Source organism: Homarus americanus, unplaced genomic scaffold, assembly GCF_018991925.1.
Source record: "Homarus americanus isolate GMGI-L3 unplaced genomic scaffold, GMGI_Hamer_2.0 scaffold39675, whole genome shotgun sequence".
NCBI classification, from domain to species: domain Eukaryota; kingdom Metazoa; phylum Arthropoda; class Malacostraca; order Decapoda; family Nephropidae; genus Homarus; species Homarus americanus.
In genome coordinates this window covers 13,474,150-13,497,290 of record NW_024736071.1, presented here as the reverse complement: position 1 = coordinate 13,497,290, position 23,141 = coordinate 13,474,150, and the positions used below count along the sequence as shown (strand labels likewise).

The 23,141-nt window shown below is 37.0% G+C and overlaps 1 protein-coding gene across 3 annotated transcripts in view; it reads left to right on the top strand.

Moving 5' to 3' along the window:
* LOC121871802 (YEATS domain-containing protein 2-like) overlaps positions 1 to 23,141 on the top strand; it is a 124,782-nt gene that overhangs the window by 58,278 nt on the left and 43,363 nt on the right. For all 3 annotated transcript variants that reach the window (XR_006089949.1, XM_042374301.1, XM_042374300.1), the window contains exons 7-9: positions 8,642 to 10,664; positions 19,419 to 19,593; positions 20,343 to 20,484. Coding sequence is in view for 2 of the 3 variants with exons in the window: in XM_042374301.1 (XP_042230235.1) it covers positions 8,642 to 10,664; positions 19,419 to 19,593; positions 20,343 to 20,484 (2,340 nt within the window). In the remaining variant the exon portion in view is untranslated. The remainder of the gene's footprint in view (positions 1 to 8,641; positions 10,665 to 19,418; positions 19,594 to 20,342; positions 20,485 to 23,141) is intronic.

The window sequence follows — 23,141 nt, the reverse complement described above, 5'->3', positions numbered from 1 at the left end:
TTAGGTAAAGGTTCAGTTCGGTAAAAGTTAGGTTAGATTAGGTAAGGTCGTTTATCTTTATTTGTGTCTCAGGAATACACACTCTGATTTATGAAAGATGTTTATGGAACATCATATATATATATATATATATATATATATATATATATATATATATATATATATATATATATATATATATATATATATATATATATATATATATATATATATATATATATATATATATATACCCCGATTTACGCGGTCAATTGAACCCACGATGGCCCGCGTAAAACGGGAATCGCGTAAATGGAACAACAGAACATATAGGTTAATTGAAATAGAGACTGGGCCGACCCCCAAACTCCACTTTTTCAGACACAATACCTACGTTGTGGTAAAAATAACTTCTTAATTTTTTGATGGTATACACACATAATTAATAATTAAGTGAAATATCAATAATATTAGGCTTTTTAACACTTACATTAGTAGAAAAAATGGCTGGGCACACGGGGATGGAGGGTTGGTTCCGAGGCAGAGGGCAGATTATTGGCCCTCACCTGTATCAATTGTATCACTATCCACCACAGAGGCTTGCAGGGCCTCTTTGTCAAACCCCTCAAAGTCCATATCAGTCCATATCCTCACTATCACTGACTTGGGCCGGCTGTGGTGGGTGGCGGGTGAAGAACTCGGTAATGTTTTGATGACTGGGCGACCTTGTGCGCACCCTGCCCGCGTATATGAGTAGATGCACCGCGTAAAGTGGGAATTCCGGTTCTGGCGGGGTACCGTGTAAATGTGGAAACGCGTTAACGGGAACCGCGTAAATCGGGGTATTACTGTGTGTGTGTGTGTGTGTGTGTGTGTGTGTGTGTGTGTGTGTGTGTGTATATATATATATATATATATATATATATATATATATATATATATATATATATATATATATATATATATATATATATATATATATATATATATATATATATATATATATATACACACACACACTCTGGTCCCTCGGTTTACAAACACAATTAGTTCCACAGAGTCGTTCGTTAACCGAATCCATTGTTTCAATGGGATATTGGGTAATTTCTTCCAGCTCACAGAAAAGTACATACAAAGTAAAAAAAATGCAGTAAAGTACATTTACTTTGAGGTGTGTATGTAGAAGGTTCCTGGTTGATGATGATGAAGGGAATTAAAAGTGGGGGTGGAGGAGAAGGGAGAAAAGAAGGAAGTGGGAATGTAGGAGAAATCACCTTTCAGGGGACCCATGCTTCATGCAGTAATTTCACCAATAAAATTTTAAGTTCACTTGGTGTAATTCAAGATAATTTTATTTAAATCAACACTGCACTGTGCTATACATTATCAATATGTTAACTAAATTTCAGAATGACCAATAATTTAATGTAAAAATGCAAAAATATTCAAGGCATCAACAAAATCGATGTTCACTCCACTGTAAACAAAGCGACTGACTCCTGGTGGGTGAGTTAAGCGGCTGATGGGCGCACAAAAAAATAGTTCCATGTACTGCATATATTATCAATGTTAAATAAATTTTAAAATGACTAATAATTTTAATATAAAAATGCAAAAATATTAAAGAGCACAGCTTTCTTGATATTTACTCCACTGGAAACGAATGTAAACATAGAACAGATTACTGAATTGGTAATTCGTTAATCGAACCGTTCGTTAACCGAGGAACCACTGTATACTGTATATATAAAATTCCGTCTTCACTAATTTTGCTTTAAGTATGTCTAGCAACTATCACATGTGTCGATCTCAGCTGATTTCTCCTTCTCTTGTTATTGGTTGATTATATTGTTAACTGGGTGACGATTGGCCAACTAGCTCATGGGCTGCCATCTACCTTCGGACAAGAGAACTGAATTTACACTAAGAGTTACAGACTGCTTACGGACCCGTAATTAAATTTTGAGTATGAGAAATTTTCGGGACTGTAAGGAGTCTGTAAGTTACAATTGATTTATCAACACCAAACTTCTATACGTATAAGTGATTTGGTTTAGAGTTAAATGATTTACCAAGCAAAAATTGAGCCAAATTTGAACAAATTTTAAATTGCATACATCAAAAATTAAGAAAATTACTATGATAAATAATATATTGTATTACCCCGCTTTACACTGTTTCACTTTCCGCGATTTCTCATTTACGCGGTACCTTGCCAGAACCGGACTTTCACTTTCCGCGATTTCTCATTTACGCGGTACCTTGCCAGAACCGAACTTTCACTTTCCGCGGTGCATCCACTCATATACGCGGTGAAGTATAATTTTTTTTTTTATTTAGCTCATAAAATTCATACAAATTACCCGGCCAGAATATAATTTACATTGCTGGAATTCTTGCAATATGATGATCATTTTGAATATAAACATCATGGATTTTGCATTAGACATACAAATTTTAGATCTAATGTAATAATTTGGTTTACACAAAGCAAATATTTTATCTTTTGTGCAAAATATATGAAGTTTACATTCAAAATATTCCCTGACCTGCAAGGAATCCAGAAATGTCAATTATATTGTCCTAACTTTAGTTTGAGGTATTATTTATTACTAAAAGTTAAAATCTAGTTTTTTCACCCAACATTTCTCTGGTAGGGAGGGAAGGTGGGGGGGAGGGTTGGGACCCACCGACCCAGCTGGCGTGAGTGTGAGGAGGCAAGTTGGGTACTTTGATTGACAGATAGTGTCGTGAAGAATATTTTTTTTTTATTAACTGAAGATATTTGTTTTAGCTCATAAAATTCATACAAATTACTTGACCAGATTATAATTTACATTGCTGGAATTCTTACAATATGATGATCATTTTGAATATAAACTTTATGGATTTTGCATTAGACATACAAATTTTAGATCTAATGTAATAATTTGGTTTACACAAAGCAAGTATTTTATCTTTTGTGCAAAATATATGAAGTTTACATTCAAAATATTCCCTGACCTGCAAGGAATCCAGAAATGTCAATTATATTATCCTAACTTTAGTCTGAGGTATTATTTATTACTAAACGTTAAAATCTAGTGTTTCACCCAATTATTTCTTAGAGAGGTAGGGGCCAGTGAGCTGGGAAGAGGGGGCGGGGATTTGAGTCCATTATTTGAATGGACATTAACCTGGCGACTGTATTTCTCTTAAATATTAATTGTGTAAGCATACCATCATAAAATTTAGATGTTATTTTTACTACAACATAGGTATTGTGTCGGAAAAAGTGGAGTTTGGGGGTCGGGCCAGTCTCTATTGGAATTAACCCCATATGTTCTGTTGTTCACTTTACGAGGTTTTCACTTTCCGCGGTACCCTGTGGGTTCAATTGACCGCGTAAATCGGGGTACTACTGTAATTGATATATAGCACATCATAAAATAATACATTTTATGTAAAAAAAAAATTGCTTCCTCTACACTCAATCTACAGTATAGTGATGCTGAGGAGCTTAGTGGAGTCCACAACCTGGAGTGTGTTGGAGCCCAAAGTAATGGAGAGGTGGGACATTGTCGGAGGAGAGGTTGATGTGCATAACCATGGTCTTGGTATGGTTAATGGTGATGTGGTTGTTGGTGGCACAATTTTTAAGAATGTTCAATTAATTCTGGAGGGTGGTGTAGTCGGGAGCTGAGTTGTTGACACTGATCCCAATGGTGGAGTCATCGACATATTTCCAGCAAGCAGGGGTTTCTCTTAGGGCATCATTGATAAACATAAGGAAGCAGAGCAGTCCCATCTTGGTGCCTTGGGAGACACCACAGGTGAGTGACTAAAAAGTGGAAACAGCCTCTCGGAAACATATGGTCACTAACGAAGTCTGGAAGCCATAGTATTAGACTCCTCCGAAACCCAAGGTTGATAGTTTTACTGATGATTAAATTGTCGTCGAATAGGTCAAATGCTTTGGTAACATCAATGAAGGCGACAACCACCGACATCTTTCATTTTTCCAAATGGCAGTACGTATATGTACTCGAGAAAGCTGACAAGAGAGTGAGTGGTGGAGGAAGTTTTCATATTCCCAAATTGCTAAGGATCTATTGTGCCTGCAATATCAGTATAAGCCCAGTCAAAAATGAAACTTTTGCAGATTAAGATGGGTAATGGGGTGATGGCAAAGGTTCTTAGCTTATTTAAGGATTGTGGGCTTGTTGACTTGGGCTTTGGTGACATATATGAGGTATTCTAGTCGGCTGAGGCATCTTGCTTGACTGAGGGAAACATTGATGATGGAGCAAAGGGATATACCTAGTTCTGGGGAGAACACCTTTTAGAGTTTCATTGGTAAGTCATTGGAGCGTTTTAACTTCAGTTTGTCCAAACCTTTTGCTACTTCAAATTCTTCCACTAAATCAGTGGGAAAGGGGGCTTGGTAGGTAAGCATGGAGACTGGTTGTGTCGAGCCGATGGGAGCTTCTGGCACATAGTTGCGAAATGGTGGTTTGATGGCTCAGCTGCATCACCATTAGTTCTTTAAGCTTACCATACCACTGACTGATGTTGGTCTGCATCAGGTGTTGCAGCTTTGTTAGGTAGTAAGACTTCTTTGCAGCACATATCTTACGGATGACTTGGTTGCGAAGGGACCTGTAGCAGTTGTGGTCATTGAGATAAAAGGCACTGTCTCTTTGCCTCATAAGTCTTTTGATCCGAGGTGTGATCCAGGGCAAGTCAGCTGGGTGTGATCTGACGGACTTCTCGGGGAAGAAGTGGTGGTGAGCTTCCATGGTGGTGTTGGTGTAATTTGTCAATTTGGTGTCTATGTCTAGGGATGGTGAACTATTCACTGCCCAAAATTATTGTCATTATTTGTATTATTATTATTATTATTATTATTATTATTATTATTATTATTATTATTATTATTATTATTATTATTATTATTATTATTATATTTTTGCCCCCAGGCCCTAATGTGGGTCATTGACCTGTGCCCTGGTGGGCTAATCCCATAAAAAAAAATTATAAATAAATAAATAAATAAATCTGAAAATATTGCTAATGATTGTACAACACCTTTGCAGAGTACAGTACTTTCCAGTACTGTACTACTTTTGACAATAGTTTTTGTAAATGAATGAAAGTAAATGTGTAAATTATCTAAAAACACTACAGTGAACCCTCACTTTACACGGTCAATTGAACCCACGGAGGCCCACGTAAAGCGAGAAACGCGTAAAGTGAACAACATAACATATGGGATTAAATGAAATGGAGACCGGCTGACCCCCAAACTCCACTTTTTCCGACACAATACCTATGTTCTAGTAAACATAACATCTTAATTTTATGATGGTACATGCACACAATTAATATTTAAGAGAAATAGAGAAATACAGTCGCCAAGTTAATGTCCATTCAAGTAATGGACTCAACTCCCTCCCCCTCTTCTCACACTCCTGGCTCTTCCCTCTCTGAGAAATGTTTGGGGGAAAACCACTAGATTTTAAGGTATAGTAATAAATAATACCTCAAACTAAAGTTAGGATAATATAATTGACATTGCTGGATTCCCTGTAAGACCAGGAATATTTTGAATATAAATGTCATATATTTTGCACAAAAGATAACATATTTACTCAGAGTAAACAAAATACTTACATTAGATCTAAAATTTGTATGTCTAATGCAAAATCTATGATGTTTATATTCAAAATGATCAGCAAATTGTAAGAATTCCAGCAATGTAAATTACTGTATATTCTGGCCGGGTAATTTGTATGAATTTTATGAGCTAAAACAAATATCTTCAGTTAATAATAAAAAAAATATTCTTCACGACACTATCTGTCAATCAAAACACCCCACCTTGCCTCCCCCCCTCTTCCAACCTCGCCAGATGGTCGATCGGTCCCTCCGTCCCCCCCACCCCCAACCAACCCTCCCTACCAGAGAAATGTTTGGGAGAAACCAAAATATTTACCTTTTTAGTAATAAATAATACCTCAGACTAAAGTTAGGATAATATAATTGACATTGTTGGATTCCTTGTAAGACCAGGAATATTTTGAATATAAATGTCATATATTTTGCACAAAAGATAACATATTTACTCAGAGTAAACAAAATACTTACAGTAGATCTAAAATTTGTATGTCTAATGCAAAATCTATGATGTTTATATTCAAAATGATCATCAAATTGTAAGAATTCCAGCAATGTAAATTTTATTCTGGCCCGGTAATTTGTATGAATTTTATGAGCTAAAACAAATATCTTCAATAAATGAACAAAATATACTTACCCAAATACTATCTGTCAATCAAAATACCCCCCTCCCCCCCTCTTCCCACCTGCTCCCTGGGTCCCTCCCTCCCTCCCTACCCCTCACCCCCACCTTCCCTCCCTACCAGAGAAATGATTGGGTTATAACAGTATATTTACGTTTTTAGTAATAAATAATACCTCAGACTAAAGTTAGGATAATATGATTGACATTGCTGGATTCCTTGCAAGACCAGGAATATTTTGAATATACACGTCATATATTTTGCACAAAAGATAACATATTTGCTCTGAGTAAACAAAATACTTGCATTAGATCTAAAATTTGTATGTCTAATGCAAAATCTATGATGCTTCTATTCAAAATGATCATCAATTTGTAAGAATTCCAGCAATGTAAATTATATTCTGGCCGGGTAATTTGTATGAATTTTATGAGCTAAATAAAAAAATTATACATCACCCGCGTATATGAGTAGATGCACCGCATAAAGTGGGAATTCCGGTTCTGGCAGGGTACTGCGTAAATGTAGAAACGCGTAAAGTGAAACCGCGTAAAGCGAGGGTTCACTGTATAATGATATCTTGTATTGGAAGCAACTCAAAATGTAAATTTACGGGAGGCTACAAAAATATCAGAGAAATTCGGAAAAAAATACCAGCCGCCCAACATGAAAAAGAAATACATCTCTAGTATTTTGACTGTGTGTAGGGAAATTCACAGCTTGTGATAATAGCAGCTGGTCCTCGATATCAGTGGTGTCAATTTTGTTATAATCCCCACATAGTACTAGCTTGACACATGATTGCCTAACTCTTGAGGTGGTAATGAGAGTGATTGATAAGAATGTCTCTGGTGGGTGAGCCAGGCAGATGGTATTTCACACAATACAGGTATATGATAGAGGCAGTGTGGAGAGGGTGGGCACATGGCACAAGATGTACCCTTAGTGCCTCCACATCAGTTAAGACTAAAACATCCAGGCATGACAGACCTAGTTCAACCTGACAGAAGAGGGCAACGTCCCCTCCATGTCCATGTGTGCGAAGGTAATGAAAGAGTTGATATCCCTCAATGTGACAAGTTTCAAGAACAATTTGTCACGACTCGCAGATGATGACGACTTTGGCAGCAATTGCCCTGACTGTGGTAGCGAGCTCTTCAAATTTGTTGTCTTAGGAGGTGAGGTTGGAGAGTGATAAGGAGGGTAGACTGTGGCAAGTTCGGGGACCTTCAGTGTATTGGTACGGTTTGTCAGGAGTAGGTTTCTCTGCTTTCTACTGGAGATGATGGTCCTGATGGGCTTCTGTTTTTGACGTCATTGTCTACAACTTCAAGCGTGAAATATGTTCAGCTGTTTTAGTAGCGCAATAATACTGCCATCAGGATATCCGTTCCCTTGCTTTAAACTGTACAAGGTGTACCTGGAGTTCTTCACTACTGAACATCTTTTGTTGTGGACGTACCGAAGTGTTTGTCTGCTGTGGCCTTTAACTCAATGGCAGCACTGAGGGCCACCAGCAGACTTTCCATAGCATAGTACATTGGTAGACATCTGCTAATATTTGTAGTCGTAAACACTGTGGCAGTCTTGTCCCTGGCACTTTGAGGGTCATCGACAAAGTACCCATGGGTTAGTACTACTCAGTTCACTGGTAATTTGTTGTGAATCATGCTTGTTTTTTCCTTGGGATACACTATTTGATCACTGTTTGGTAACCAATCTTTGCACTGATCACTTAAATGTTTTGCTGATAAACCTGGGTGTAGTGAGGTTGGTAAAGAAATTGGGAGGAGGTTAGGGTGTAGCAGGGGAGTGTAGGGCCAAACAGACTTGACCAGGCTGCCAAGAGGGAGTGCCTACATGACACATCTTGTCTCAATGAGGGCTGACTGGTTGTGTGTGTGTGTGTTCCGTCACATTGAGAGACGGGGAGCATGGCTGGGTGGCGAGTTGGCGACACAATTACAGCCTACTGTCTGCACACGTATGTACACTCCACGCACATACTGTGAACACCCATGCTCTTCATTTTACATAAGTTTTAGTTTTATTTTATATTTTCTTTATTTCTAAGCCACTTAAAGTATTGTAATGATTTTTCCAAAACTTCTAGTTTCATTGCATGTAACAATGGCAACATGCCATCTCACAGGCCACCTCATCTTCAGTTTTTCCCCTTCCCAGTGAATCAAGCTATCACTAAAGCGAATTTTGGCCTCGCATTAAGTGAGAAAGGATGTAAAAAAAAATTTATCACTAAACCGAATTAAAATTAAGTGAGGGATATCTGTATTGGTGTTTCAATTGTTTATTATTTTACTTAGGTACTTCAGTTAAAATTAACAAAATAAAAAGTTTCACCTGACTTCTATTTTGACCAGGTCAGGAGAAATGGTATGACCTCTGGGTATATGAACCAGGCTCAGAGAGGACAACCAATATCAGTGGATCACAACAGACAACACAACTGATTATGAAAGAAGAGAATTGTCCAGCTACTCTCGTCAAGGAACTGGAAACTGGTGTGGTGTCATCTCAAATTGAAGAAAATATCACAATTGTTCACAGTGTTGAACAGAAAAGTACTGTTGATTGTGTTAAACAGACAACTCCTGTTAAACAGGAAAGTGTAAAGAAAGTTATAATAAGTTCTGACAAAAACACTATCATTAAAAATGTGAGAAAAAAGATGGTTGAATCAGTGGCTTCATGTAAACAACTTTCCCTTATTGGTACTCAGTGTGAAAATGAAGTTAGTGGTGATGTAATTATAAACAAAGTATATGATGAAAAGCGTGAAAAAATTAGTACAGTAGAGTCTAAAATTAAACTTGAGGGAACAGAAGAAAATAAGGCACAAGGACTTAAACCACCAAAAGACCATCTGGGTGACAAAATGACCAATGTCAATGGTGCTCAAGGCAAAGTTTGTAAAATACACGTGCGACAGCCAGATGGACGTCTGGTGCCATACTACATCCCAGCTCATATGTACTCTTTAGCTCTCAAGATTGCTCAGGGTGGTGCAAATAAGCAGGAAAATGAAGTGGATGCTCTTGATAGCAAGCTAGTTAATCAGCATGGAATAGTTAGCAAGCATAATGTTAGTCAAAAGATAATTAAGCTGCATGTCCCAGAAAAACAGCAGAAAGGAGACACTGAAGGTTTTACCATAAAACAAGAGCCAAGTGAAATATTGACTCATCAAAGGGAAGGATCAAAGGTAGTAACATTAGAAGTAAAGGCTGAGGTTGAGCAGGACAATACCAAAGTTTCTGGTACACCAATAAAAATTCTAAATTTTTCTCCGAATAAAAATGCAGTGAAAGATAATGGGGGATCAATGAATATGGCTCCATCAACCAGCGGTATTCAGGGTGTGTCGAGACCATCCCATGTTACTCAGGGAAATCAGACCATAGCACGATTATCGACCAGCAGACTTTCTCAAAGACCTTTACAACAGCTTCTGGTGAAGGCTGCCATTCAAGATAAGAAACACACTTTAGTTAAACAACTTTTGAATAAAAAGGGGTTGAAGGGTGGTGCTGGTGACACACTGCACATGTTGCAGGGTCAAGTAACATATACTCAAACACCTGTAGGTTTAAAGTCAAACATACAGGTAATGCCACTGAAAATAGTTCAGGAAGTAAAAAATAGTAGCTCCACATCAACCAGATTTATTCAGAGACCATTATCAACTGCAAACATTAAATTCATAACCAATAATGGGCAATTGATATCAGCAGGTAAACTCGCCAAAGGGAAAACTTGTTCAGATTCCAGTCAAGTAACTTCTAGTATGAACATGGCCACTAGTTCAGCCCCAACAGTAAGCAGTTGCATCCTTACAACATCAAATAATACTTCAGCATTGACCACAGTGCAGGGAAGCCAACAAGTTGCCGGGTCAAGTGGTCTACAGCTAGTAACAAGTAAAGGAAAGATGACTCCAACACAGCATCCTCCAATGATAGTTTGCAGTAACGCAGGAGACACGGGGACAGTACTGCAAATACCACCCTTTGTGGTCAGAGGTATGGGAAATGATGGTGCATTAAAACCTACATCAAACTCAGTGAAGTGCACACCCAGTAATGCAAAAAATATGACTGCAGGAGTGTCACTTCTACGAGGTATCACCATGGCAACATCTCCAACAGTATGTAGCTTGCTCAAACCCCTCACCAATACCACAAATTCTGGGGTCACTTCTACCACTTCTGTTCTCAATAATGTGCAAACGAAGGTTACAAGTAACTCGCCTGTTATTAAGAGCCTTTCTTTTAATGCATCTTCTGACAAGACAAACATAGCATTTGTAAAAATGGAGACAGTGTCAGAAGACAGAAACAAGGAGGAGGATGGAAGTACTTCTCAGGAATGGGAGGAGCGGGTCAGGTAAGAGATGTAGATCAGGTATTATTGCTTTAATATTTAAGAAATATATATTATGAAGTTCATTACGTGTACCCAGGTGATAACAACAAGAAGGTTGACAGAAAGAAATTATTTGAGTAAGAAATAAATAAATGTGGTAACCAAAGGTAAGTGTCAAGAATAGGTGACTGAGTATTAGGGAAGAACATTAAGTAATTGACCTGGTATATGTTGGAAGAGGGTAGGGTAAGGATAAATGAGAGGAGTAGTATGAAGTGATAGTTCGTGCTTTGCAATAAAGCTTATATGAACAGAGCATGATTAACTACAAGATCAGGATGGTTGATGGACCATTGGAGGAGGCTGGTGAATCAATGATTTCACAATGGAGGAAAGAATGTGAGAGATTATTGATTAAGTTCTTAGAGAGGCTTAGGAAGAGAAAACATAAATTTCTGGTTATAAAGGAAAGAGGGGTGGTTTAATTCTTCAAACCCTAGAACAGTGGTTCTCAACCTTGTTTGCCCCATGCACCCCTTTCACCATATGTCAGAATGTCATTCCCCCCTCCTTTCCAAGATTGTCTGCCTCAAAAAGTGCATTCCAAATAATATGCATATAATACTGAAAATCCTTTATTTTTTCCATATTAGTATCAGTTTCCCCCCCCCCCCCTGGTTGAGAACCCCTGCCCTAGAAGATGGCAAAAACCTGGTCACCTCTCCCAGGAGTATGTCTTCCTAATACTGTACTTGTAACACCACCACCTTTCGCTTTGTCTAGTTGACTTTTGTTTTCCTAGGGCTGCTTGGCTTCAGGGCATGGCTAGATTTTGAAAATTAATCCTGAAATTCTATTTTCTAGCAGAGCCTGGTGCATTGGATACCTTCCCTTTTCTTTTGGGTTATTGAATTAGTAAATTGGAACTGAGTGATGGCTTTAGTTCTAGATTCTAACTCTTGAAAGTAAGCCTTGTCATGGAGTATGCTGACTAGGGAACCTCAGCTCACTCCAGGTTCCGAGAGAGTAACTGTTATACCAAGTTGCTAAAAAATAAAGGGATAGAATGCTGGAGAGTGAGGGCTGATTGGTATTAGTAGATGGGACAAAATATCATCCCATCTTACATGAATTATGAGTGGAAGGTATGCCTAGCTATGATGTCTGGTAGAAAACAGACATTCAGGATCAGTGCTTCATTTGTCCATTAATAATAACACAGTAGTTGCAGTTTTTCTTAAATCCCTGGAAATTTTCAAATAGGTAATACGAGTCTTAATTGAAAATGATTCTTGTCTTCTCTGTACATTAAACAAAATTTAAGCCTTCCCCAACTTATTTTATATTGATGATGGCTTTCCATATTTAAGATTTTTGGTAGAATATTATCTGGCAGTACATGTGCATCATTTGAATATGCCTCAGTCAAACTTTAAAGAAGAAGACTTTACAAGTGACTTCTCCACAGATGTTTTTTTACAAATACTGTAGGGAGAGACATAGGGCATATCTAGCTATGAAACTATCTTCTCCTATTACCCACTCTTCTTTCATTACTTCTAGGAATCGTTGGAAGGCTCTGTTTCGTAGGGCCAAGCGGAATTTTATAAAAAGAAAGACCGCTGACCTGACTAACTCTTCTTCTAGTAAATCCTTCTGGTCTTTAACCATAAACATCTGTAATAACTTCTGCACTCCTTCTTTTTCTCCTCTTTTCCAACCTGATAACTCTATAGCCAACTCTACCCCTGATAAAACCAATCTCTTTGGCACCTTATTCTCCTCTAAATCCACCTTAAACGATTCTAACTCTATCCATCCTACTCCTGCTGCTCCTATGCACTTTCCTATAATCTCCACTTGTAGGGTTGCTGGTGTGTTATCCAGGTTGGATGTGAGTAAGGTGCATGGACCAGACGGAATACTCCCTCGTGTTCTGAGGGAGTGTGCTGAAATTCTAGCCTCCTGTGCTTGCTCACCTCTTTTGCCTTTGCCTCAAAACCCAAACTTCTCCTTCTTCTTGGAAGCATACCTTGGTTCAGCCCATCCCAAAGAAGGGTGACCATTCCAATCCCTGCAACTGCTGCCCCATTGCCCTAACTTCATCCCCCTCTAAGATTTTCGAAACTATCTTAAACTCTCATTTTCTCCGTCCTTGAACGCTTTTCTCTTTTGTCGGATCACCAGTATGGCTTTTGCCAGGCGAGATCTACTGGTGATCTGCTGTCCTACTGCACCCCTCATTGGTCATCCTCTCTTAGGGATTTTTGGGAAACTTTCGTCGTGGCCCTCGACATCTCCAAAACATTTGACATGGTATGGCACATGTCTTTGCTTTCTAAACTTCCCTCTTATGTTTTCTCTCCCCCACTTTGTTCTCTAATTTCTAGCTTCCTTGAGAACCAATCCATGGCAGTTGTTGTCGAGGCATCGATCTCTCGCTCTTTCTCCACCAATATTGGTGTCCCACAAGGTTCTGTTCTTTCACCTACTCTCTTTCTTCTTTTTATCAATGATTTACTTCATATTATGACTAGTTCTATCCATTCTTATGCTGATGATTCTATTCTTCACTCTTTTTCACATTTTTCCCTTCCCCTTAATTCTCAAACTTGATCTGTTTCTAGAGCTGATATCATTTCATCTATCAATACGGATTTGTTCAGCATCTCCGAATGGGCAGGTAAAAACTTGGTAAATTCAATAGTAATAAAACTCAGTAATTGCCAATTAAATTTTTCAAATTAGATGATCTCCCACCAATCACATTTCAGGGCGTGATCATTCTGCCAAGTTCTAAAATAGATATGCTAGGTCTCCCCATTTCTTCTAGTATGTTATGGATGCCACACATCCACAACATTGCTAAATCTGCCTACCAAAAGCTGGGAATGCTGTACAGATGCCATAGCTACTTCACTCCTGGGCAGCTGCTTTAAGTTTATAAGGGTTTCATTCATCCTAACTCGGAGTACTACTCTCATATCTGGGGTGGGTCTTCTTCCGCCCAACTGTTAGATATGGTGGAATCATAGGCATTTTGTCTTATAACTCTCCTTCTTTAGTTGATAATCTTTCTTCCCTTTCTCTTTGCTGCGATTTTGCTTCACTCTCTCTTTTACAGGTACTTTAACGGGCAATGTCCGGTGGATTTAGCATCCTGTGTACTGCCAGCATGGCCGTGGGCTCGTAACACTCGTCTTGCCCGCGGTGCCCACCATTTCTCTGTGGCTGTCGGTCACACAAGAATAACCCGTTATAGTACATCCTTCTTTTCTCACAGAGTCAAACTGTGGAATGCTCTGCCTTCTTCTGTGTTTCCATATTCATACAATCTGTCTCGCTTTAAAAAACTGGTTTTCCGGTAACTGTGTGGTCTAGATTGATTTAATATTTTTCTTTTCTATTTTTTATTTCTTTTTACTTTTATTTTTTCGCCACTAGGCCCCATTGTGGGTTGATGACCTGTGTCCGGGTGGGCTATTCCCCCTTTAAAAAAAAAAAAACTTCAAACTGAGGCCACTGAAGAGTTTTAATTCAACCTGGTCCTTAGAACCAATTTTAAATTTCTTGTTTCCGTGGGTTCTTTTTACAAAAACCTCCTTGAAATGGGTTAAAATATTTTTCTTTTAGAAATAGCTTGCTTCAGAAAAGATTCCTACTCTAAGAAAGGTGTGAGGAAATTCTCAGGATTAGTCATGAGAACTGTATGAAGAGGTTTATTTTCTGTTGCTCATTTTGTTATTTTGATCACTTAGTTTATTATATTTACCTGTTACTTTCTGTTGCTCATCTTGTTATTTTTATCACTAATTTATTATATTCACATGTTACTTTCTATTGCTCATTACTTACTCAGATCATTATAATAATTATCTCTTGCAAACAACTGTAACCACCATGGTGAGTGAGCCTGTGTTTCGCCATCGGGGAGCGTGACGAAACCTCCGGCGAAAGTAGTGGTTAGGTTAGGCGGCCCGGTAGTGGTTGGTTAGGTTAGGTAGTTGCCTGTACAGTTGTACCCCACTTAACTCGGTCAATTGAACCCAGAGGGTCCTGCGTTAAGTGAAAACCGCGTTAAGTGAATAACAGAACATATGGGATTAATTCCAATAGAACCCAGCCCGACCCCCAAACTCCACTTTTTGACGACAAATAACTATGTTGTAGTAAAAATAACATCTTAATTTTATGATGGTACATGCACACAATTAATACTTAAGAGAAATAGAGAAATACAGTCGCCAAGTTAATGTCCATTCAAATAATGGACTCAACTCCCTCCCCCTCTTCTCACACTACACTCACTGGCTCTTCCCTCTGAGAAATTTTTGGGGGAAAACCAGGTATAGTAATAAATAATTCCTCAAACTAAAGTTAGGATAATATAATTGACATTGCTGGATTCCTTGTAAGACCAGGAATATTTTGAATATAAATGTCATATATTTTTCACAAAAGATAACATATTTACTCAGAATAAACTTTACATCAAAAATTTGTATGTCTAATGCAAAATCTATGATGTTTATATTCAAAATGATCAACAAATTGTAAGAATTCCAGCAATGTAAATTATATTCTGGCCGGATAATTTGTATGAATTTTATGAGCTAAAACAAATATCTTCAGTTAATAAAAAAAAAAAAATATTCTTCGACACTATCTGTCAATCAAAGTACCCCACCTTGCCTTCCCCCCCTCTTCCAACCGCGTGGTCAGTCCCAACCCTCCCCCCACCCCCCACCAATCCTCCCTTCCAGAGTTTATAACATTTAGTATTAAATAATACCTCAGATTAAAGTTAGGATAATATAATTGACATTGCTGGATTCCTTGTAAGACCAGGAATATTTTGAATATAAATGTCATATATTTTGGACAAAAGATAACATAGTTACCTAGAGAACAATTTTTATCTAAAAATTGTATGTTTAATGCAAAATATATGTTGTTTATATTCAAAATGATCACCAAATTATAAGAATTCCAGCAATGTAAATTATATTCTGACCGGGTAATTTGTATGAATTTTATGAGCTAAAACAAATATCTTCAGTTAATAAAAAAAAAAATAATTCTTCACGGGGTAACAGATGGTCGGTCGGTCGGTCCCTCCCTCCCCCCCACCCCCCACCACCGTCCCAAGGAGATGTGTGGGATAACCACTAAATTTTAATAAATAATACCTCAAACTAAAGTTAGGATAATATAATTGACATTGCTGGATTCCTTGTAAGACCAGGAATATTTTGAATATAAATGTCATATATTTTGGACAAAAGATAACATAGTTACCTAGAGAAATATTTTTATCTAAAAATTGTATGTTTAATGCAAAATATATGTTGTTTATATTCAAAATGATCACCAAATTATAAGAATTCCAGCAATGTAAATTATATTCTGGCTGGGTAATTTGTATGAATTTTATGAGCTAAAACAGGCAGTCAGGCAGGGTGGCGGGTGGGGGGGTGGTGCGAATCTAAAAATAGCTCTCGAGCCGGACACTCACCGCGTATATGATGAAAAATGCGTATATGATGAAAAATGCCGCGTTAAGTGAAAGTTCAGCTTTGGCAAGGCACCAAGTATATGCGAAAACGCGTTAAGTGAAAGCCCGTTAAGCGGGGTAAAACTGTATTATTATTCTATAAAATTTAAGGTCCCCCGTTAGAATTTACCACGGTCAGGCTAAACAGTTTAGGCTAGATAGTGGTGGCTGCTTGGATTATTTCTTTGTCTCTTATTGACTTCGGGTGGCTAACCTCTATAAAATTGAGGACACCAATAGACTTTGTACTAAGGTTAGGTTAAACAGACACTTGGAGCAGGCCGCTACACACTTTTGCTGTAATGGAGGATTTCGCCATCGGGGAGCGTGACGAAACCTCCGGCGAAAGTAGTGGTGGCTGCCTGTATATCTCTATAAAATTTAGGCCGCCAATAGACTAATTCTTCAATCTCACCCTCACTTTTGATTCCCATAATATTTTACTAATTTTTCTGGGTGTCACGGCAACACTACTGCAGCAAGGGGTCTTTCCACACTGTTGTTGTCGGACAAAAGATACCCATCATCTGTTTATGATTGCTGATGTTTAAGGGCTAATGAGGACTATCCCAACATAGGCTGTATGGTTGTAGAAAGTAACTTAGGCTAGTCCTCAGTTTTCTTTTCAAGCTTTGGTGGGTTCTGTTAAATTTCTTAAATGGGGTACATTCAACAGTGCTCTCAACACCTAAACTCCGCCATTTGTTAGCAAGTTCATCATAGCCCATCAATCATAAATCGAGGATTACGTTCCCAAATCCAATTTTCATTGGTCATGAATGACCGAAACCACCACCTTTTTTTAAGAGTTAGAAGACAAATTTGCTTGCATTGAGATGTGATCTGAAAAGCCTGACATTAGGGCTAGGTTATTTTTTTTTTTTTTTTTTTTTTATGTACTGTAGAGCCCAAAAGTTTAAACATTTAAAATATTTTAAAAACATCGGGCATATCGTCAAGACAAACAGCCAACAAAGGCATTACATAGTACTGTACTGTAATTATTTTACAGTACAGTACTTCAAAAAATAAATATGCAAATATTCTATGCATAAAATTACAACACTATTAGAAAAGTAAATGATAGAAACCAATCAACTTGTTGCAAAATTTGCAATTTATAATTTTTCTCCTTTGAAACTTTACTGCTTCTCAGAGAGATAATGTGGGTAAAAAAAAAAGATGCATTTACAGGTATCCTCATAATTTTTCCATAAAATAGTCTTGCATGGTACATTCTCTTTAGCATATTTTACCCAAAAATACTTAAGATTTTTTTTTCCAGTTTCCGCAGAGGAATGTTGACATGAACGAATGCCTTGCACACATTTTAAAAAAAAGTGAGATTGCCTACTAGAGCAGTGATTTTCAACCTTTTTCATCTCACGGCACAGTGAGCCAGGCACTAAAATGGTCGAGGCACACCATCAATATTTAAGGATAGATTTGATAATTTAAAAGAAAATTAATGATAAGACTGTGTTCATAATTTAAAAAAATAATAATTTATTAATTTTATTGCCAAAAGTGTATTTTTGATCATGGTTTTCAAAATAATTTGAAAGTTTTGTGCATATTTGTTATTACTACACATTGAAACAAGATGTCATTGAAAAAGATGCCATTCATTAAAAAATTATATGAAACTTTCAGATATAGATTGTATTCAAATATAAATGTGAGTAAAAATAAAAGGTCTTTGCTTACATAAAAATATCAGTGGGAAACCTGTGCTTGGTGTTGTCTCACGATGTTCCATGTCCGAGGTCGAATGGTTGACAGGCATACCCTCAAGGCCTCCTCCAGTGTTTGAAGCCGCGACCTGTTCTTGCTTTTCATTGTGTTCATAGCAGAGAAGCCAGCTTCACACAGATACAATGTTGAGAAAGGAAGACGTGCATCAATTGCCTTCTTTGTAATGATGGGGTATTCCTCTCGAAGGGACAACCAGAATGAAGTCATATCTGTTGATAGGTGCTTCGGTTTCAGTCCTCTGTCGTTTCTGATTTCTGTCAGCTCATCCTCTTCGGCAACAGTTAATCCTGCCGACTCGCACTCACGGATCTCTCACCCAGTTCAAGGAAGATACATCAAGTGATGGGAAATACTTTTTAATGTTTTTACTCAGAAGTTACAAACTGTAGAATTAAACTGACAAGATTTTTGTCCAGTCTGCAACCTTTTGTCAGTTCAAGTATTTCAACATTGTTCTCTTATTTTATTCTGGCTCCCCACAGTGTTAGTTTTTCCTTAAAAGAGCTAACTTTGTCAGTACAACTCAGAATATTTTCATTCTTTCCCTGCATACTCTTATTAAGAGTGTTCAAGGCTTGGAATATATTAGCCAGGAATGCAACTTCATTGCACTCACACATGCTCATTACCGCATCTTACGGCTGGCAGTGGAGATCGGTGGATCTACACTACGGAATTAAGGAGAGAATTTAAAACTGCCATTTGGGCTTTTAATGAACAACTCATTTGTTTATTTATTGCATTATTGAAAAAAAAAGGAGTTTAATGCACTCCATAAAAGAACCACTAATGTCAAAACGTATCCAAATGCTATTTAAACTCACGCGGCATAACTACGGATGCTTCGCTGCACACTAATGTGCCGCGGCACATTGGTTGAAAATCGCTGTACTAGAGGCTGTAGTATATGAAATAAGAAGGCATGTACTGTACTGTACTCTGTTAGCCAGTTTTGCAAGCAGCAGCAGCAGCAGCTTTGTGCTTAGAAGTCTCTACCGGTAAATGTTGAGAAACAAAGTACAGTACTTCTTGTAGTTCACTGATTTTTTGCACATTATGCAAAATAATACTGTACTGCCCCATCGATAGACAACACGTTGCTACCAAACTTTTCAAATAAGTTAAGTTTTGAAGAAGAGCTCACTTTAGGCATTGTAAGTGAAATGTGTGCAACTGTGTTCGAAAGAGAAGTAACCAACTCAAACTGTACAGTCCAGGCCATGGAGGACGGAGCGATTTTCGTTAAGGACACCCAAATAATTATTGAAAACATATAGGGGTTTCTCTTAATGACAGAATACTGTAATAAAAAATCAGTGAAAATAGACAAAATAGGTAATTTTATATTTAATTTGCAAAAATGGGCATTTTGCCTGAACATCTGAGCTCGGTGATCAGAAATGTCTTGTTATATATGAAAGGTCTGAATTATAGTATTAGTGTAATTATTTCCTTTGTTTTACCAGACAGCTGGAAGCAGTGTGCAAAAGATGTACTTCTACTGACAAGTGTGTGTATGTTTGGGTGAGAGCATTGCCACTGGATCAACACCAATATAAATATTCCCAAGTGTTACCCTTTTGTGCCAAATCTCGCGAAGAATTTCTGTGCTGGCCATTGGGGAAGCAGCGTGCTGCAGAAGTAAGTGTAATATCAACTTTTTATCATGTACAACATGCATCTTTCCGAGCATACATTCTAAGACCAAACAGCTATTATTATTATTATTTTTTATTAATATTAATATTATTATTATTATTATTATGCATACCCTGCAGGGGATTTTAGGTCAGTTGACCACACCCATAATTATCACGATGGCTGAAGTTTTAATCTATTGGGAAAACAGATCACTGTCTTCTTTGTCACATCCATCTTCTTCAAATTTGGTAGATCAAGTACACAGGTTACCCTATAGAAGCAGGAGGCCTTTTAAAGCTACTGTATAACTGCTCAATCATCATCGTTTTACTGTTACATTCTACACTTTCATGGGTTAGTCATGATTACCTGATGGCAAGGTGTCCTGGTTGCCACAGTGGGTAAACATTATGTAAAATATAAGAATAGGGAAACAGGAAAAAGTTGCAAAGTAGAAGAAAGAAGAAAAAACAGCATATGGAAAAACTGAAAAACAAATAATATTCATTGATAAAAACTATTGGAATTTAATAATATGTGGCAGACCATCATGTGGTGTTTTAGGGTAAAAGTGTACAAAGGGAAAACAAAAACATTTTGAGAGGAAAGACTACAGTAGCAGTATCTTTTAAACTAGCTCCTTGATTTTTCTGAATGGACCAAGTCCAATAATTTGTTTTTTCTCATTTACTGTTATCTTCAATATTTTTTAATGAAAAACTTACTTATAGTTACTTTTAATTTTATAGTTCCAGAGAGCACGAGAGGTTAAACATCACCTTGATCAGTACCAAGTTAGTAGCAGAGAATCGTGGAGTGTGGGCAGGATAGTAGCTTGGGCTAGGCGTCATGCCCACACACCTACACCACCCAGAGCTCCACTACGCACAGGTGTATAGATGTATTGTGTTTTGTCTCCTTTCTTCCTTTTTTTTTATTAACTTGGTTTTAAGGTTTTATTCATACAGCAAATCTTGTTAAAGCATAAAATATGAAATACTGTAGTCTCATAGTTGCTCCAGTTAAATATACATCAAAACTAGTGCAGTGATATTGAAGTAAAGTGTTTTGATAAGAATATTTTTGTTTTATGGCATACACATCCTCAATGCTGGACCTTCATGATTTCTCACTGCTAAACAACCCCCTGGCAGCCTACAATTGACAGAAGGCTTGTTATGTTGAGCAGCAGGACCTATTATGAGTGTAAGCTTTGTTTATGCTATAAGGAGCTACTTGCCCAGTCAAATTAGGATCCTTGAATCATTGATTGGATCATTGTGTTGTTTGACCAGCGAGTCATTCAGATCAGTAGTGAAAACTACTGTTCCATTTATAGTTCAATGGACCCTTAGGTACAGCAAGATAAATTACAAGAAGTTGTCACTGTTTCTTATCTAAGATTCCAGGGAATTAAATGTGTTTAGAGTAGATTGTGTGTGGTGTGTTCATAGAAATTTTACCATTATATATATATATATATATATATATATATATATATATATATATATATATATATATATATATATATATATATATATATATATATACATACATACATACATACATACATACATACATACATACAGGCTGTACCTCTCTAGTCCGGCAACCTTGGGACCTAACTGGTGCCGGACCATGGAAATTCACCCTTTTCCTGGATAGATAGTGACTTGTGCTTATGCTTGGAAGCACTAGCACCACTTTCTCTGCATCATGGTCTCTTTGAAGACATATTGAAGGGTTAAATGTCGTATAGTAGCTTCTCAAATTTTGCGAGTTTTTAATTTTTAACATATTTTATTGGAACAAAAAAATAAATAAATACAAATTTTGACGGCGGAAACTTGAATTTCGACGGGTTTGAACGGCCCGCCAACGTGCAGACGACGTGCATAAGCGTGTAAACAGCGTCATTTCTCTTATGTACAAAAGATTCATTATTGTTTATTACTGAGTGTCTTTTTTATTGAATTAATGTTTATGTGTGCAAAATGAGCAATACAATTCATTAATAATACGTAGAATATTAAAACACACAAGGAAATGACACAGCATTGTTTTCGTTGATTACAAAACCAGTGACTGACTGGTTCGACATATAAAACTGAAGAAAATAAGACCTTGGTTGTAGCTGTAGTAAAATTAATATGGTTGCTTTAAGTAATGTTATTTAATGTTAATAAATGGAACAATAGAAGTAGCTTACGTTAATGGTAAAGAAAAAAGAGAGATCGCATATGTAAGTGCGCATGCGCACACGTGAAAACATATCGTCATTACTTTACATAAGAATATGAAAGCAACACTTATTTACTGTTCATATACCTGTATATTTTAATTAATGTTTCTGAATTTGTTTTTATTGAATTAATGTATGTGTGCAAAATTAACAATACAAATTATTAATAATACGTGGAATATTAGAGGAGACGAGATGGCTGCCGGCATTACTATGTTAAAGCTTACGAAACCAGTGACTGATTGGTTCTACATATAAAACTGAAGAAAATAAGACCCTGATTTTAGCTGTAGTAAAATTAATGTAAAAAAATTAATATGGTTGTTTGAAGTACCTGTAATGTTATTTAATGTTAATAAATGGAACAATATAAGTAGCTAACCATTAATGGTAAAAAAAAGTGAGACTGCGCGTATGTAAGTGCGCACATGAAAACATATCGTCATTACTCTACATAAGAATATGAAAGCAACACTTATTTACTGCTCATATATATTGAAGGGTTAAATGTTGTACTCTGTATAGACAAGCAGAGAGAGAGAGAGAGAGAGCAGCCGAACTGCCGGATGTAAACAAACCTTAATTTCCCGCGGCTTTTTTTTTTTTTTTTTAAGGGGATTAGCCCACCCGGGCATAGGTCACTGACCCACATTGAGGCCTGAGGGGCAAAAATTTAATACTCCTGTAATAATAATAATAATTCAGATAAGTAAAAAAAACTGCCTATCTACCTATTGGACAAACTAAAATCGTTCCGGACCACGGGAGTTTCCGGACCACAGAATGCTATATATATATATATATATATATATATATATATATATATATATATATATATATATATATATATATATATATATATATATATATATATATATATATATATATATATATATATATATATAAAGGTAATTTCCTACTTAACGTGTCAATATCCCAGAGGGTCCTGCTAAGTGAAATCCATGAAGTAACAAGAATGTGATTAATTTGAAACCAGTCTGACTCCCCAACTCCACTTGAAGACACATAACCATGTTGTAGTGTAAAATAACATCTTAATTTTATGATGGTACATGCACACAATTAATAGCCAAGAGAAATAGAGAAATACAGTCACAGTTACTGTCTATTCAAAGGATGACTGATTCTCCCTCTTTCATACACTTTCACTGCTGGTTTTCTCTCTCTGGAGAAATTTTGGAAACCACTTAATGTATTAAATACACTAAACTAAAGTTAGGATATTTACAATGGATTATTGCTGGATTCATTGTAAGACAGCAATAAATTTGAACGGAAGCAATGA